The sequence below is a fragment of the Sminthopsis crassicaudata genome, chromosome 4, assembly GCF_048593235.1.
Source record: "Sminthopsis crassicaudata isolate SCR6 chromosome 4, ASM4859323v1, whole genome shotgun sequence".
NCBI lineage: Eukaryota > Metazoa > Chordata > Mammalia > Dasyuromorphia > Dasyuridae > Sminthopsis > Sminthopsis crassicaudata.
Genome location: NC_133620.1, coordinates 295,601,640 through 295,621,178, shown reverse-complemented (window position 1 = coordinate 295,621,178; position 19,539 = coordinate 295,601,640). Strand labels below are relative to the sequence as shown.

The window sequence follows — 19,539 nt, the reverse complement described above, 5'->3', positions numbered from 1 at the left end:
AATATCATTTCCCTACCGGACCATATTAAATTATTTAAAAAAAGAAGTTTATCTTATTCAAGCTTGCACCCCAACCCATAGTCACTCTTCACATCCAGCCCAAGTTAGTGAACCTTGGCACGGTGTAAGCCTCGATTGCCTGGGGAACCTTCTTTCTCCTTTATGTCATTTCTCCTCTGGGTCTCAGTTTTCATTTCTGTAAAATGGAAACAACAGTACTGACCCCTTCCCCCCAACCAAGTTGTCCAAGACAATATGGTGGTCCTATCATTACCGTTATAAAGGTTAAAACAATGGCTATGAATTCTAAAAGCATTCTATAAAATGTTGATATTGTCAGTTAGGGCCCAGGACATCTACGGATGAGAAAGCAAAGATGAGGCTGCTGAGCGTTGGTTTCCACAGAGATGATCAGAGGAGAGAAAGAAGAGGAAGAATGATAGAAAGAGAAGAGCGCAAGAGGAGACAGAAGGCCAATGTCCCTTCCCACCAAGCCCGGATTGTCTTCTAAGACAAAATGCTTGGGGTGCAGCAGGCAAAAGGAAAAGCAGAGGCTATGGCTGATATACAGATAATGACTTTATTTAATTGAAAACCTGGGAGGTATGAGTGTGGAGGGGTGCTAAGAATCAGGCTCTGGTGGAGGTGTTGGCTTCTCTTCATCAGGCGGGCAGTCAATGAAATCGGCCAGCATAGCGGCTGTGTCATCCTGTTCCTTCTGGAGGCAGAGAGGCACAGACAAAAGGCACAGATAAGGCGGGGAGCCACAACCAGCCTGGGAAGCAGCCTCTTTCTCCACCACCCACTACCCATACCCCTCTCCCGTGTTCGTCCCTCTTACCTCCCCGACGGGTGCCGTTTCACTCTCTGTCACTGTGGCCTCAGCAGCCTTGGCTAGGGAAGGCTCTTGATTGCCCCTCCCATCAGTCCCCTCCTCACTTAAGACAGGGGGCTCATTTCCAGCCAGCTCTTCAGCAGGGAGTGCTTCTGGTACAACTGTTCTACCTTCCTGCTCCTTTTCTCCTTGAGAGGGTGAAGCCTCGAGGGGCCAGGGCAGGGGGCACTCTCCCCCTCCTTTTCATCCTCTGCACTGGGTTCTTCTACTTCCATCAGAAGGCCAGGCTCTGGCTCTTCCTTGGGAGGCTCTGAGGGAGGGGGAAGGGGAGAAGAATCTGGGAGAGGGGCTTCCCTATCTTCTACCTCACCCTCTGCTGGTTCAAATTCTACCTCCTCTAGTTCTTCCTCTTCTTCCTCTTCCTCCTCTTCTTCTTCCTCTTCCTCTAGCTCTCCTTCTTCTTCTTCCTCAAATTCCTCTTCAAATTCTTCCTCCTCTTCTTCCTCCTCTTCAAAATATTCTTCCTCCTCATCCTCCTCATCTTCCTCTGGGAAGTCCTCCCTCTTCCTCCTCTTCTTCCTCTTCTTCCTCCTCCTCTTCTTCCTCATCACTGCTGTTAATGTTGATAACCGTTAGGTCTTCTTCCAGCGGAGGGGGTCCCCCACCAGCTGTCCCTTCAGCCACTAGCTGGGGTGGTGGAAGGGCTCCAGGCCCTGGTGGAGGTGGCAGGGGTCCAGGGGCAGGGGGCAGCTCCTCAGGCTCTTCTTTGGGTGGCAGGGGTGGGGAGGCAGCAGTAGCAACAACAGGTAGTGCCGGGGGTGGTGTGCCACCCTGGGGAGGCGCAGGGGGCAGGGGCAGTAACCCCTCTGGCACAATCACCACACTATCATCTGAGTCACTCTCCAGAGAGATCTCCACATCCGATGTCTCCTCTTTTTCATAATGAACAAACGCTGGTCGAGGAGGCCTTCCTCCAAAGGCCTCCTCTGGGGGCTGGGAAGGTGGGGATGTCCCAGCAGGGGCTGGGGTAGAATCCTCATTAAAGGCTGCCCGATGGTTTTCAGGGCCAGGAAGAAGTCGGGGGGGCACAGACACTAAGCCTGGGACAGGGAGGCCCAGGTGGTTAGCTGTGGCAGAGGTTGGGGGGCCGAGGACCGGGGGGATGGAAAGGTGGGGCCCGGAAGGGGGAAGGGGGCTCAGGCTGAGTTGGGGGAGCAGTAGGGGGACTGGAGGGACCTGGGGGACTGGAGAGGAGGAACTCTTGGGTGGGCCAGGGCAGCACAGGTCACTAATGCCTCAGAGCAGAAGGAAGAGACCTAGAGAAGGGCAAAGAGAAAAAAATGGGGATTATTATTAGCATGATGGAAGAGAAGAGAAAGGCAGAAAAAATCTAAAAGAAGCCAAGTCAGGAAAGGGGACCAGAAAAGGAGAAAAGTAGGAGATGAACTTCAGGGCAAGAGAAGACTTGAGATGTGATATAGAAAAAAAAACAACAGCAAGCAGAATCCACAGATAGACTAGGTTTCCTAAAGATAGGCAGAAAACTTCGGTCAGAGGCTAGAAGAGAAGGAACTCTCTCTCCCAGAAAAGTGAGGACATTCTGTGGTAGTACCTCAAGGTTCTCCTCACGCTGGCCAAGGGAGAAGGCTTGCAGGGCACAGGTGAGGGGGGGAGGACACTGTGGTGCTGGTGCCAGCAACAGAGCAAGCAGCAAGCGGTAGAGCTCTCGGCGACATCGAGCACTGGTATAGGGAGAACCTCCAGGAATCTCACCCTGTTGGGTACCCATTACCATGGGCAATGTCAGCTCATGAAGTCGCTGGGGGAGTCAAAAAGAGAGGTCATACACTAAACGACAATCCCCCCCCCCCCTCTCACTCCCTCTCCTCCCTCAATTGTACCACCAAAAACAGGGAGAGGAGGGGAGAAAAGGCCAGCACCTCAGTCACCAACATTCCAAGCTCAACCCTTCACTTCCTCCCCCATCCCCCCAAATCCAAGATCTTGATGCAGGGAACCAACTCTGTGAGTCTCTTCCTTGATGAGGGGCCCGCACATGAGGATGGTCCGGCTTAAACCTGGGAGAGGATGGGAAGGGGTTCATGTGAGTGAAACTGGGCTGACTCCAAATTAGAAAACATTTCTCCTAGTGTTGTCATGAGCCTCACCTCTCAAGGCAGTGGTACAGACATCACTGTTGGCATTGCTATCTCCCTTCCTGTGCATGGGTGGGACCACAGCTTCCCCTGAGTCCAACTTTAGTTTCTTGGGGGCACTAGGCTTTCCAGACTGCAATCCTCCATCTTGGGTGACCCGAGGAGCACGAAGCTTGGGGACAGTAGTGGGGGAGGGAGCAGGAAGAGTATTACTGATGTGTAAGTTAAAAAGTATGATAAATAAAAAGGAGGAAGGGAACAGGCTGAATTAAGGAGGAGAGGAACAAAGCAGGTAGTCAGGAGGGGAGAGTGTTTGGGAGAGACTGAGCTTGAAGACTCAGGCCTCACCTTGAGGGCATCAGCAGGTGGGAAGATGTCACTAAGCAGGTGAGTAAGCAGAGCCTCAGACTGAGCTCCCCCTTGGAGTATCCCAGCCCCAGCCCCACAGGTCTGTACCCAGAGTTCCAGCACTGAGTACACCTTCGCCCGAACTGCACTGGGAGACAAAGAGAAAGAGTTATGGATATGAAAGGGAGTTTTTTCTCTCCTTTCTTAGAATTCACCTCTCACAAAATTCTCAGTTGACTGACTTCTTACATCCCATCTATTCTTCCCAAAGCTACTACAACACTCCTAAAGCTTCATTACCTATAAGGTCTCTCCTGGCCTGGGGGAAGGGGGTCTCGCCCAGAACTCCAGGTGTTAAGGACCTGGGGAAGCAGGCGGCAGATAAGCCCCCCAAAACGAACAAGTCGACTCCCACACCTGGAAGAGTGAAGGGAGAATATGAAACTGAGATCACTTTACAACTCCCATAACAAATCCCCCCTCCCCAATCACACTCACGAAAGGATAAGGGCAGAGAGCAGATCCAGGGCCTCCAGATGGATAGAGGGCAGCAGCAGTAGCCTTAAAGGACCATCCCCCAGCCAGCTCTGGTAAGGAGAGAAATCAGTATGTTCATGGAGCAAGGGCAGGCTGGGAGTGGGGCAGGGAGGTGGGAGGCAAATGGGTAAGGACACAATGAAGAAAGGCGATAAGGAAGAGTGAAAAGATACAGGCATTTTTGGAGACGTCAGAGAAAATAAAAAGTCCTGATTCTTAGGGAGTAGGAGGATCCCAGGGTAGGTGAGGACAGCAAATTCTTCACTTACAATGTTCTTGCCACTAACACTGAGGGTCCGGCAGATAATGTCCAGTATGTCTTGTACTGGTACAGACACTGGTGCCCCAAATTCTGAGCTGGAAGTAGAGGTAGAGAGAAGATCCCATAAGATCTAGGCCCTCAAAATAGCTGGCTCTATCATTTTTTATGTCTTCCTCACCCCTAAGGGCACCTAAGCTAGAGCTGAATTCTAATCCCTCCTGACTCTGCCTCTTTCTAGGTCCTCCCCTTTCCAACCCTTATCATACCCCCATTCCCACCTTCCCATACCATGTTATTCCCTTTCCCACACCTGAGCATGAGCCCCAAACATCGGGCCAGTCCTGAAAATCTTTGTCGAAGCTGGAGAAGACCATGAACATCATTATCTGCAGGAGGTGGCAGCAGCAGCTCGACTCCAGGACCTTCATATTGTATTGGGGCTGGATATACACACATACATACACACACATATACAAAGTGACAGCTAACGAACTTCCTACTTTTTATCATCCCTTTGTCAAGCTGTTCCATCTTTCCCAAAAAATTAACCCAGATTAACTCAACCCTGCTCAGATTACTCTTCTACTCATGCCCAAAGCATATGGTTCATCCTCCACACATGCTCTGTTCTGTTTCTTTCAAAAAAATCAGAGCTTCAAGTTTTCCCAGATCCCACAGATTTATTTATTTATGCCTTATTTACCATAAGGAGTGTTTTTTCCTCAGTAAGCAAAAGATAATCAATGAATGAATGACCCCTTGTCTGTCATCCCCCACCTCTTAACCATACCATTCTGGAATCAATCTCCCTCCTCCCCACCCTTCTTATCACCACCTTCCCAAGGACCATAGCAATCAAACCCTACCAACCCCACCATTCTCCCCGCCACTAATCCTGATACAACCATACCAGTCTCAGCGCCCTCGTAGAGGGCCCCCAAAAGGCCATGTAGAGAGGCCAGTAGACAATGTAACTCTTGTTCCCAGCTTTCTGTGTGCTTCAGGCCCTGGGAGAAGCCAGCCCCCAGGGCAGGCAACCTCGAGTAACACTCACACGCCAACTACAGTAGGGAGGAGAGTCAGGAACTAGGTCACCCAAGGGAATCACTCTGTGATCCTCCCCAAGTACCAGTGAGAAACATGGAATGAGGGTGGGGGATGGTGGTGGAAAATCGATTCTAAACCTAAAGGAAACAAAGGAAGAAAGGAAGACCAAGACACATGAGCTCAGAAGACAGACATAAATAGGGGAGGAGACAAGAGAAGTAGGTAGAGGTATTTATGTGGGTTGGTAGGAGGGAGAAACAAATCTTAAAACTAGAATAAGCCAGAGTCAAGAAAATTTAAGGGGAAGATCCGAATAGGCAAAGACACAGAATCATCCCAATACTGGGACCATGTATTCTATGATTGCCATAAAGTTTAGGGCAGGAAAAATCTAGCCTTTTCTATATACCCACCCCACCCTTTCAAACTTCCATTTTTATGTCCTTCCCACAACCCTTTTACCTGCTGGAGTTGAGGACTCAAAGCTTCAACTCTCGATAGAAAAAAGGAGGCCAGTTTGCCCTAGAGGGAAAGGGAATTATTGAGAAAGACAAAGGAACTCCCCCATTCCTCCCAATAAATCTTATAATCTCAATTAATATTCACCAAAAACAGGAATTGAGAACTATTGTGAGATGTCATACTGTCTAATGGCAACACATGAACCATTGGCTTATATACTATGAATCACCAGGACTGAGGTCTTGTGAAAGTAGGAATAGCTCACGAAACACCATTTTTATTTTTTCCTCTATAATCAAGTTTATCTCCATTCATCCTTGTTTCCTCTCCTGACATTTTTCTAGGCATGAGTCAATTCCTTAACTGGCTTTTGAAGGATGGGCAGAATTGAGGTGATGGGGAGGAAGAAGCAAAGAAAAGGGCATCTCAGGCAGAAGACCAACTAGTGGGAGGTAGTCACAGTAACAGTAATACAGAAAGCATATTTCAGGAAAAAAATGAGTAGAGTGTTTGGGCACTTGGGAAATATGATGGGAAAGGCAGCAAGTACCTTGAGGATAGACAGTCTTCTGCAAGATGTCCAAAAGACTAACTTCCCTCCTGAACCTGTCCTTGCTTCCAAAATTTCCCTACTTACATGGAGGGCATCAGCGACCAGGTTCAAAACAAATAATTCCTAGGTGTGGATGACCCCAACTTTGCTTCTCTCTTCACTTGCATGGCTAACATTCTTTTGCCTGAACTTATGATAAAGACTTTTATCAAGTCTTTACTGCTCTTATCTCCAAAACAATTCCACACCTGCAAAAAGAATCTTCCTAAGGCACAAGTCTGATCATATCTCTAAAAAATAGTTGGTGAGCCAGTGGATAAAGTGCTGGGCTTGGAGTCCAGAAGACCTGAAGTCAAACAGACACTCACTAGCTTTATGACCCTGGGCAAGTTGCTTAACTTCAGTTTCCTCAACTGTAAAATGGAGATGATAATAGTACCTATCTTTCATAAATGTTAATATTTGATTTATTTATTTAATATTTTTCCTCAGTTACATTTAAAATAAACTTTACATTTGTTTTTAATTTTTGAGTTCTAGTTCTCTCCCTTATCTTTACTCACAATTAAAAAATCACATGTGACGTTATGCAAAACATTTCCATAAAAATCATGTTGTAAAAAAAAAAACCAAATAGATTTTCCATGTTAATGAACATAAAAATCCTCAAAAAATAAGAAAATAAATAAAATAAAGTTAATAAAAAAGAAAGAGAGAATGCTTCAATCTGTATTCAGACATAATCGGTTCGTTCTCTGGGTATAGATAGGTTTTTCATAAGTTCTTCAGAGTAGACTTAGATCATTGTATTGCTGAGAAAAGGAAAATCATTTACAGCTGGTCATCCCAGAACATTGTTATTACTTTGAGTACAGTACAATCCACTTTGCTTGAGTTCCTGGAGAATTTTCCAGTGGTTTGGTTTTTTTTTGTTGTTGTTGTTGTTTTTCTTTTTTTGAGTGTCCTGCTTATCATTTCCCATAGAACAGTAATATTCCATCACAAACACACACCATACTTTATTGAGCCATCTCCTCAATTTCTTTTTTTTTTTCCCAAGAGCAGCTTTGAATATATTTTTGTACATATGGGTCATTTCCCTTTCTTTCTTCCTTTCTTTGAATGTTTATCGTAATAGTGGTGTTGTTATGTAACAGGATTCACATAGCCCTTTGAACACAGATCAAATCTTTTGATCATTTTATCAGTTGGACTTGCATAACTGTTGTGATGATCAAATGATATAATATTTGTAAAAAAGCACCCTGCATAGTTCCTGGTAACATAATAGTTTTATGTACATATTATTCCCCCATTCTCTTTCCCCATTATCAAAACTCTTCAGTGGCGTCCCCACTCCCCCCTCTTCCTATCCCCCTCATTACCTCTAGGATTTACCTAAAATTTCTCAGTCTGGCAGCCTGACCTGGTTCATTATTTCATTACTCCGTTTTATGTATTCTGGGCTCTAGCAAAACTAGACTAAAAACACTTCCAAACTTTGCATCCCACTTCCTACATGTGGTGATTTATATAGACCATTTTCCATTCCTATAATATGTTCCCATCTTTGGTTCTCAGAATCTCTGACTTCAAAGATCAACTCCATAAGATCACCTCCATAAAAACCATGCTGATTCTCCATGGTTTTGAGGTTCTCTTCCTTTTCAAATTACTTCAAGGCTAATTACCTGGGTGCGTCTTGGACCAGACCAATCAGCAGAATTCCCCAAATAGAAAGAACATCAAAGGACATTTATTCCAACTCAAATCCAACAGAAATCTCTTCTACAACTACCCTCATAAGTTTCAAAGATCTCTAAGTGAAGGGGAATTTATGAATTCCTGGGCAGACTGTTTCATTTCTAGACAGTTTTTTTGGAAGGTTTCTCCTTTTGAGAGCTCATGTTTACTATGTGATAATATATGAACAATCTTAATATCTCTATTATGTAGTCTGAAAGAGAACAGATAAGAAATAAAAAGTAGAACATCCAGAAATAATTTTAGTTTTGATTCCAAAAACATTTCTGTGCTTGACATAGATGCCACTAAAAAAGTCACACCCAATAAATAGCAAATGAAAATTTCAGTTTTTTCAGTATAGTATAATTTCTCACATAGTTGCTCAGGCCTACATTAATCAATAAAGCTGGATTCCTGTGGTAAAGTTAATGTTTTATCCTTTCCTTGTAATAGAGGTAATCCAATAATTTTATTTAAAAGACACAAAGTTGACCACTTTATCAATCTGAGATCCTGGTCTGAGAATTTACTTGTTACATTTAATTTCTAAAACTGAATTGTGCCTTGACCAAAGTCAAAATAGCCTCCCCCCAATCCTGAGGAACTGTTTTAATGTTTTAGCAAGAAAGCGTGGGTAGGGTAAGAAACTATAGGGACAAAACATACCCTACAAAGTTGGATAATCTTCTTTTCAGAGGAATCACTAAGAACTAAAGTCTCTATGAGCCAGAATTCCCTGGCCATTTAGAGGAAAAGAAGAGTTCTCATCTTGTTAGAAGTGATAAAAAATAAATAAATAAATAAATAAATAAAATAAAAAGTCCAAACATACAAAAATTCCAAGAAATTCAAGTCCTTGGAGAAACTGCAAAAATAAACCCTTATTTTGGACATTGGCAATCAAGGGACAGCCTAGAAACTCATTAGGAACTAGAAATTCCTCAAAACTAGAGGAATTAGTTAAATTCCTCTGTTTTTAAAAAGAGAGAGAGAGAGAGAGAGAGAGAGAGGAGGCCATTATTTTCTTAGCAAGTGGCATAGATTAGCTGTCAAAATGCCTCCCACTTTCATTCAGTGTGTTTAATCAAAAGTTGATTTCGAAAAGATCATTAATTCAAATCACACTTTACTGTACTATATTGCTCCAGCATAGATGATCTCCATATAAGTTTGGTAAAGTCTGGTTGTTTTTCTCGATTTTGTTCCATGTGTGCTGGGTTATCTACCATTTTAAAAGAATCCAAACTCTTGGATTTCGCATTAAAGGGGCAGTAAAATGTAGTAGACTTGTGGATATGTGTGATGGCTCCATAGCCCTAGACATAGAAAAAAAATGGTTTTTGCAAATTTTTAATAGTTTCCTTCTGTGTGTAGTCCTCATTTCATTATGAACACTCTCCTATTTCTTCCTAAGCCACTGGGGTTTGTTTTTTTTTTTTTTTTTTTGGCAAAGATATTGAAGTGATTCTTTCTTCAGTTGATTTTCTTTCAGTTGATATGGAGGAAACAAATGGTTAAGTCATTTGCCCAGGTCACACAACTAGTGTCTGAGGTTAGATTTGAATTCAGGAAAAGGTGTTTTCCTGACTATCCACTCTCTCTTAAAGATCTAAAGATTGGCTTTAAACTTGATTTTACTCTCCACTGCTTTTCTCTGCTTTGTGAAATGATACTGCTCATGAATAAGCTTACTGACATCTGCTGACTAAGATGCTGAATTTTTTTAGTCTTCTTGTTGTGCCAATTAATTTACATTGGTTAAATTATTATAAAATTATTATAGTTAGTGTTAATGTTGATTTCAAATTCTTTATTTTTAATCACTTAATAGTTTTGAGTTAATTATTTCTGATCCTAAAACTGATTCTAAAATTCCAAATAGCAAAGATTTAAGTGCCAAAGGCATCAAGTTAAATATAAACTGATCTATAAAATCTTATGAAATGATGAACAAGAGAAATTGTTTGAGATAAAACAAGTTTAAAGAAAACTTTATAAAAGATAAAACTAAACAAAGTCATTCCCAAAGAAAGAATATCCCTAATTACATTATCATTTTCAAGGAAAGGTACTATTTTAGTCTGAAAAATCTGCTGTTGGGAGTGTTGTTTAAGAGAAATTCTCTCTTTCTTACTTTGATACTTAATTGCTCCCTGCCCCTAAAGTTCAGGGTGAAAACATCATTTCTTGAAATTTACTTAAAGATAAAAATGGTCAATTCTTGTAACTTTTCCCACAATTTTAAAAACCGAACTTTTTTTTTCTTTTTGACCTGATTTTTCTTGTGCAGCATGATAAATACAGAAATATGTTTAGAAAAACTGCACAAGTTTAATATATATTGTATTACTTGATGGGTCATGTAATACAATACAATGTCTCAAAGAGGCCTTATGGGGGAATGGAAGGGGAAAATATTTGGAACATAAAGTTTTGCAAGCATGATTGTTGTTCACTTCATGTCTTCCACTTCATGATCTCATGGACCACAGCATGCCAATGATGTCCATGGGGTTTTCTTGGCAAAGATTATTGGGATAATTTGCCATTTCCTTCTCCAGTGAATTAAGGCAAACAGATGTTAAGTGATTTGCTCAGGGTCACACAGCTAGTTTCTGAGGCTAGATGTGAACTTATGTGTCTGCCTGATTCTAGGCCCAGTACTTTAATCCACTGAATCACCTAACCACTTCCAAAATGTCAAACAGAAAATTTTGATTCTAGAGCTACAAGGAACCATTGAAGTTTACTGATGTAAGGGTAAGAAAGGGTAAGAAAGGGACAGAAAAATGGACATAGTCAAAACTGTGTTTTAGGCATAAAATGATTTCATTTTGGTAGCTAAATGAAAGATATATTACAGTGCTAAAAGAGACTTGAATCAAACTGAACAATCAAACAGCTGCAGAAGCCCAGAGAAGTAATGAAAACCTGTAATATGGTATCGGGCGAAAAGAGAGGATATATATTCAACATGTTGTGAAGGTGAAAACAACAAGATTTGACAAGAGTGTCAATGTGGGGTGAATGAGGGTGATGATGAAACAGATTTCAAGGCTCTATACCCAAGCTTGTACCTCCTGGAAGGATATCAGTACCCTCAACAGTAGTAGGAAAGTTAGTTGTGAAGGACTGGGTGGGGGAGGTTTATAATGAGGTATACATTCTAGTCCAAAAAGCAGTTGATTCCCTCAATTCTCCCCTCCTAACTGGAGAGTGTTAAGAAGCAAATAAGAAAAGAGGACATGAAGATGCCAGGAAGTTTTAAGAAAGAAAGAAGAGATATAAATCTGCATCTCTTCTAACTAATAGGCACAGTTAGGTTAGATGAGGTTAACAATATGGGAGTTATTATAATAGGTATATAAAGAAGATGAACTACCTGCCAGCTAGGGGAGGGGGTGGGGAAGAGGGGAAAATTTAGAACAAAAGGTTATACAAAGGTCAATGTTGGGAAGATTGCCCATGCATATGGCTTTGTAAAAAAAAAGCTTTAATAATAAAAACAAAACAAAACCCCAAAAAAAAGATGACTAAAGGGTGGGGGGGGAGTTGATAATGTAGATAAGTCTCTTGGAGAAGGAGGGAACTTTAAAGGGATTTGCCTAGGCAAGGAGAAGGGTATGAAGGAGGAAATAGTGGGAGAACAATGGAAAGTCTCTGAATCAGGAGGGAGGCAGTAGAGTGTTATGGAAAGGTTGCTGGATTTTGAATCATAGACTTAGGTTCATATCCAAATTCTTAATCAAATAATTAATAATGTTTACTACAATAATATTCCAAGCAGGTTTTTTCTTTACTACAATTGTGTACTTAACCTAATCCCTGAAAGGCAGAGTGAATAATCCATGGTATAGGTGCTAGGCAAGTGAGTTAGTTTTCCCTAAGTCACTCAAATTCTCTAGTTCTCAACTTCCTCATTTGCTGTAAAATGAGGAAAGATCTAAGAAGCTTAATCATCAATCTATGACTATATAACATTATTTCTTTAAACAAAAGGGGAGAGGAGCTCAGAACTGGCCTTACAATTAAGTAGGCAAAGTAACTTGACTTTCTGGGTCTCAGTTTGCACATCTTTAAAATAATCTGGAAAAAGTTATACCCAATCAATCAGCATTCATTAAACATCTATATGCTAAGCACTGAACTTGTGGAGATTAAAAAAAAAAAAAAAGAGCAGAAAGGCAGTTCCTGTTCTCAAGGAGCTTGTAATATAACAGAAGAGTTAACATGCAAACATGTTAAACTTGCACTGGAAAGAGTTTGTATGTACACTCCCACTCTCCACCCCCACATACACCAAGCTAGATACAGGATAATTGGAAAATGATTAACAGAAGACGACAACACTGGAATTAAGAGGGGGTTGGAAAAGTCTTTCAAAAGAAGGTGGGACTTTAGTTGGGACACAATGCAAGCTAAACACTGTTCTGACAGAATCACATCTTCCTTCTCCAAGTAAAGAGAGGGCTTAAAAGCTAATAATTCTTAGTAGGAACATTGACTTTTGTTTTTTCTGTGCAGGGAAGGATTCATTGGCAGGTAGACAACAAAAAGACAACAAAATTAAAATTCTCCCATAATCCATTCTACCACGAAAAGCTTTCTTTATAACATTTATCTGACAGTTCTGCCCCCTAGAGGTACAAAGTTTAATAACCAGTTTTAAAGGTTTTCAAAGCATTTTACATATATCTCATGTAAAATGAGATCCTCAACTCTGGAAGATTACATACAATTGTCATCCACATTTTCTAGATTAGAAAACTGAGGCTAAGAAAAATTAAGTGATTTGTCCAGGGTCACATAGCTAGTTGTTATTTGTCTTTTATTCTTGAAGATCATGATGACATCAGGGAAGTGATGCTTTGCCTGAGACCTTTTGTTGGTCAATCAACAAGAGCTACTAAGTGTCATAAGGAGTCCAGAGCTACCTCCACTGAATTCCCTAGCTTGCTTCTCCCCTCTCCCTAACCCAACTCCCCCCAAAATTTAATCCCTTCAAAAAATTTGAATAAAGCAATAACATTTACATGCTTTCTCTTACACAGAAGGGCCTCTTAATAGTTTTGAACTCGACAGTTTTCAAATACTACCAGACCCTCAGCCCTCTGCCATCAATTTTCCAACACGTGATAGTGTCCCAAACTGACCACAGAAGACTGCAATTTTTGTAAAGATCTTTCTATCTCTGAGTGAAGGCAGGAGCTGAACAAATGCTTACTATATTGGAAAAAAATAAATTTGGCCCAATGGATGGAGCACTGTGCTTGGCAACAAGGAAGACTCATCTTCATGAGTTCAAACCCAATCTGTTTGCCTCAGTTCTTCAAATGTAAAGATGAATTGGAAAAGGAAAAGCCAAACTACTATAGTATTTTTGCCAAGAAAACCCCAAATAAGTTTTGAAGAAATGAGCTGGACTAAACAATAACAAATTTGATTTTTGACAGAGAAATATCATAAATATATTTGCATTTCTTCAAGAGACCTCACAAAGTCTTCCAAAATATCTTTGTGGACCAAATCAAGAAAACCTTAAATTAAGCCCATGAAATAGGCTGAAATTGGTTAAGTCAGATCTCTTTATACTTTTTATGAATAAATGGGAGGGATAGTCACAAATGGCAGGCTAATAAAACTCACAGCTAACATAAAACCAGAAATTACAGCTGACATCCAGGAAAGAGAAATGGGATCCATGAAAGAAATCTAAGGGTTCTAATGGCATAACAATACCTACAATAACTAACTGACAGGTTAATGTAATAACATTACACATTTATTACATTAACGTGCTTTATAACCACACACAAAAAATTATTCAAGGCACAATTATTATTACAATCTGTGTATTTAACATGCTCAAATCATTTATCGGCCCTTTGTCAGTCCTCACTAACACAGTAAATAATTCATGCACTAATTATAAATAGTTCATCATTTATTCAAGAAAGTTTAACAGAACCTCAATCTGCTCACAATTTGAGAGCCATTTGTTTTGTTCTTCAACATTTGCTTGAAAATAACAGGACAAAACTTTTCTTTCATTAAGAAAATTCCTTTTGGAATCAGTTTTTTTTTTTGAAGTATTGGGTTTTTCCAAAGCAATCATGCTGATGAAGTGTATTACTTTATGGAGGAGAAAAGCATAAGAAGATGTTAAATGGAAACCAAGAAATGGTAAAAACTCATAATAAAAAGGGAGCAGGGAACCACAACAAAAAAAGTATGAGAGAACAGGATACATGGAAACACAATGATCACAACAATGAATGTGACTAAGATAAGATTATATAAAATGGAAAAAAATAGTAGAATGGATTAGAAAGTAGAATCCATAAAAAGATATGAACAATTTTCAGATGAAGAAATTAAAGCCATTTAAGGTCATATGAAAAAATGCTCTAAATCATTATTGATTAGAGAAATGCAAATTACCAGTTCACATTTATCAGATTGCCTAAGGTGACAGGAAAAGAGTGATAAATGTTGGAGGGGATGTGGGAAAACTGGGATACCAATGAATTGTTGGTGGAATTGTGAATTGAGCCAACCCTTCTGGAGAACAATTTGGAAAGAACTATCCAACTGTGCATATGCTTTGATTTCAAAAGTACCACTACTTACTAAATCTGTATCTCAAAGATATCACAGAAGAGGGAAAAGGACCCAAATATGCGAAAATGTTTCTAGCAGCTCTTTTTGTGGTACAAAGAAGTGGAAATGAGTGAGTGCCCCTCAATTAGGAAATGGATAGATAAATTATGGTATATGAAAGTAATGGAATATTATTGTTCTATAAAAAATGATGAACAGGTTGATTTTTAAAAAGCCCAGAAAATTTATGTGAATTAATGCTGAGTGGAAGCAAACAGACCCAAAAAAACATTGCACACAGAAACAAGACTGTGTGATGACTATGATAGACTTGTTTCTTGTCAACAATTCAGTGATCCAAGGCAATTTCAATAAACTTTGGATGGAAAACACCATCTGCATTCAGAGAGAGTACTATGGAGATTGAATGTGGATCAACATGTAGATGTACCCTAACCCTTACTCCTCGGTTTTTTTTTCTCATGGTTTTTCCCTTTTGTTCTGATTTTTCTCTTCCAATATGACTCATATGGAAACATATAAAAAATGACTATATATCATCTTTAAAAAGTGAATTAAATTTAAAAAAAAGCAGACTCCAAAAATATATTATTTACTAGAAACATATTTAAAACATAAAGACTCATACAGAGTTAAGATGAGGGATTGGAACAAAATCTATGATAATTCACCTGAACTCAAAGTAGAAGTAGTAACCATGATCTCAGACAAAACCACAGTAAAAACTCATTTGGTTAAAAAAAAAAAAATAGTTAAGTATATGAGACAATCATTGCTTTAGGATATAAGACAATAAATAAACTTAAATATTAAAAAATACATATATACATATCTGTATAGTATCTAATTACTTAAAGGAAAAACTAAATGAGTTACAGGGAGAAATAGATGATAAACTATAACAATGGAGGACCTCAAATGGACCACCTCTCAGAGCTTAGACAACCAATCAAAAAACCAAGAAGATATTAAGTAACTAAATAAAACTTTAGAAAACTTAAGACATGAAAGAGCTTTGGTACTTATTGGATGAGAGAAGTATACATAGTTCTAAGTTGTATATGGAATATCAACAAAAATTAGCCATATATTAAGAGTATAAAGACATCACAAATGCAAAAAAGTAAAAATATAAACCACATTCTTTACTAACTACAATGCAATAAAAATTATATTAAATAAGGGACCACTGAAGAAGCGAATTGGAAAGTAAACTATAGACCAACATCACTGATGAATAGTGATGCAAAAAATTTAAGTTAAATCCTATAAAATATACCATAGTAATTCATCCAAGAAACCATCAAGCCCCAAGTTGGATTTATATAGGAGTTCAAAGATGATTCAACATTAGGAAAACAATCCACACAATCAGCTTGATGATGAAGGGAATAGACTGGAGATTTGGAGTCAGAGAGACCTGAGTTCAAAATTCAGCCTCAGACATGCTGTGTGACCCTTGGTAAGTCATTCTTCCTCCCTTTGCCTCAGTTTCTTTATCTGTAAAATGGAGATAATAGCACTTATCTCCCAGGATTTTTGTGAGGATAAAATGAAACAATATTTGTTAAAACATTTTGCAAACCTTAAATAGCTATATAAATGCTAGATATTATTATTTTTATGAAAAAAACAAACGGAGACTAAATAACACAATCCTAAAAAAAAAAAACTGGCAGGTCACAGAATGAATCATTAAAAAAAAAATTAGATTATTTCATTAAAGATAATGATAACAATGAGAATTTAGATTCAGTCAAAACAGGTCTTAGGAGACATTTTCTATCTCTTTTACCTACCTATACTTTCTAATACTTTCAACAAGAGAGAGAGAACAGATCAATTAATTGGGCATGCAATTAAAAAAACTAGAAAACCAACAAATTAAAAAAATCCCAATTAAATATAAAATGGAAGCCATAGAAGATTTTAACAAAATGAAAACAAAAAAAATTTTAAATCCACATTGAATTAATAAATAAAAGGAGCTCAGAGTTGTTGGAGGTTTTTTGGGGAGAAACAGGGATAAATTAATACATTAGCTAAATTGTTATTAAAAAGGAAAAGCAGTTTATCAATATCAAAAAATGAAAAGGAGAAAAAGAATTCACAACAAAAGAAATAAAAGGTTATTAAACAATGTTATGTAATAACTGACAACTTAAAGAAAATGGGCAAGTATCTACAAAAAATATAAACTATCCAGAAAAATAGAACATAAAAACAGAGAATTTAAATAATTCCATCTCAGAAAAAGATATTGAACAAACCATAAATGAATTCCTAAAGAGAAAACCCCAGGAATATATGAATATATAAATGAACTCTATTAAACACTGAAAGAACAATCACTTCCTATGTTATACAAACTATTTGTAAAAATAGCAAAATAAGGCATCCTACTAAATTCCTTCTATGATATAAAACACTCTTAATACTTAAACCAAAAACTAACTAAATTCAGGGACAAAAACTATAGAACAATATCTCTAATGAATATTAAGGCAAAAAAAGGTGCATTTGTATATATAATATACTTAAAGACAGAGAAATAGAAAGAACCACACTATATAAACAGTCAATTTTCACTTTATATAAGTGGACTACTCTATGGATATCTATGTAAAGCGTTTTTACATAATGTGCAGAAGTGGGGATGGGAAAAAGGGACCCCATGGAGGTGCCTCCCATATGGTTCAAGGACACATGACATTCAGGAAAGAGAAAAGACATGTGGGGTCTTGACAAGAACACATAGGAGAGACAAGGTGATAAAGGAATGTAGGTGTCCTCCATGCACCCTACCCTCCCACTCAGACAGACACTAGGTAGAAAGTTGAGGGAAGACAGACAAACCAACAGATGGGTAGAATAGGGCAAAGATCTCCTATCTCAGTTTGAGAGGTCTCAAACCAAGCACCTAACTCCTGTGGTGGCAGTCCCTCCACATGTTCTGCTTTCACTTGGGACAGCTTTTTTAAAAAGTTTTTTTTGAGGGGAGAGAGGTTGAGGGTAGGAAAGCTGTGGAGTCACGCTGAGAAGGAGGAGCAAAAAGAGCACAATACTGTAAAGTTAACATATCTTAGTTTTTTTTTTTTTTTTGGAATGCATATTTCTTTCAGAATACATAATGCAAATTTACACAAACCAAGAATATATTATATGTCTATATTTAAACTTTTTATAATGTGTATATGTGTACATACAACACATAAATAAAAAACCAAATTTGATTTATGCCAAAAATGGGGGGTTGATTTAATATTGGGAAAATCAATATGGGTAAAAACATCTGAAAGAAGAAATAACTATCTGTTAAAAATGCTAAAAAAGGAAACAAACGAGCCTTTTTCTAACATGGTACAGAGCATCTAAACCATATCTAAAATAAAGAACTAGCATTATATGAAATGAAGATAAACTAGAATGCCTTTTTCAAAAAAATCAGAGTAAAGCAAGGAAATCCATTATCACCCCTAGAATTTATTTAATAGATTGTTAGAAATACTAGTTACAGCACTAAGAAAAAAAAAATAAAATAAAAAAATAAAAGTAGACTAAGAAACAAAATTATCTTTTTTTTTTTTGCAAATGATATGATCACAAAGACATAAACATCAGTATACAGTAACATCAACAAAGTTGCAAGATACAAAATAAACTCTCATAATTACATTTAAAATAACTACAGAATATATAAAATACTTAGGAGTCTACTTAGTACCACAGACACACACGAAACACTATACCAGTATAACTTTAGATACTGTTTAAGAATATAAAAATAGAACCAAATAATTGGATATATAAATTACTCATAGGTAAGTCAATGTAACACAAATTTCAATACAAACTAAACTGATTCACTTATTCAGAACCACATCCAAATAAAAATGGATCACTTTAATAAAATAGAATAAGAAAGAAATGAAACAAAAGGACAAAAATCTCGAGAGTAATAACTGGGGGGGAAAAGGAAGTAAAGGCAAAGGAAAAAGGAAGTATCAGTACAGTGCTTGTACTGTACTACAAAATAGTAATCTTTAAAACAATTTAGTACTGGTTAAAAGAGAGGATAACCAATAGAACCAATTAGGTATATTATACACAGAAAAAAAAACAAAACAAAACTAGCACAGTGTCTGATAAATCAAAAGATGCCAGTTATTGGGAAGACTCACTATTTGATCAAAACTCTTGAAAAAATTTGACAGCAATATGGAAGAAATTAGGTTTATATGTCAAGATGACAAATTATAGTAAAGAAATTACCCTTCAGAGTCATGGAGAGTAGAAGTTCATAAGCAACAAAAAATCTGCATGAGACAAAATGTTCTATTTTGATAACATGAAATTTTAAAGAGTTTGCATAAACAAATCTAATAGTTAAAACTGGAAAAAAAAACAAAAAACAATGAAATGGAAAAAAAAAATCAAGTTTTTCTGATAAAAAATTTTATATCCAAGATAAAGAACTGATTCAGTATTATATGAACAGGCAATTTTCAAAGGAAAAAAAAAATCAAAGTTATCAATATTCATATGGGAAAAAAATTTGAAATTATTAATAAAATCAAAGCAACTTTGAAGTTCCTCCTCATAACAATCAAACTGGCAAAAACATGTTGGAGAACTGCAAGGAAATCAGCTCATTAATGCACTATTAACAGAACTATGAAATACAATGATTGTTCTTAAAAGGAATTTGGAAATATATCCAAAAAGTTATTAAACCGTGCATGCTATTAGTCTCAGCAATGCTCATCTATACTTCAAAGGGATCAAATAAAAAGAACTTATATGTATAAAAATTATCTTTAAAAAACTCTTTTTTTGTGGTAGCAAAGACCAATAACAATGAGTTCCCATTAATCGGGGAATTGCTGAATATATATATATGTTAATATAATAGATTTCTATTATGCTTCAAGAAATAAGGAAAAATACCATTTCAGAGAAACTTGGGAGACAT

At 38.0% G+C, this 19,539-nt stretch overlaps 1 protein-coding gene across 1 annotated transcript in view; it reads right to left on the bottom strand.

Moving 5' to 3' along the window:
• Positions 1–561: 561 nt before the first annotated feature.
• Positions 562–19,539, bottom strand: part of PELP1 (proline, glutamate and leucine rich protein 1) — a 34,190-nt gene continuing 15,212 nt past the window's right edge. Inside the window, 16 exon segments of the mRNA XM_074311706.1 lie at positions 562–718; positions 842–1,042; positions 1,045–1,396; positions 1,398–1,985; positions 1,987–2,078; positions 2,080–2,151; positions 2,448–2,654; positions 2,858–2,913; positions 3,004–3,163; positions 3,340–3,487; positions 3,640–3,756; positions 3,838–3,926; positions 4,146–4,233; positions 4,449–4,578; positions 5,049–5,199; positions 5,648–5,707. Of these exon segments, the coding sequence (XP_074167807.1) occupies positions 623–718; positions 842–1,042; positions 1,045–1,396; positions 1,398–1,985; positions 1,987–2,078; positions 2,080–2,151; positions 2,448–2,654; positions 2,858–2,913; positions 3,004–3,163; positions 3,340–3,487; positions 3,640–3,756; positions 3,838–3,926; positions 4,146–4,233; positions 4,449–4,578; positions 5,049–5,199; positions 5,648–5,707 (2,607 nt within the window). The 3' untranslated portion in view covers positions 562–622.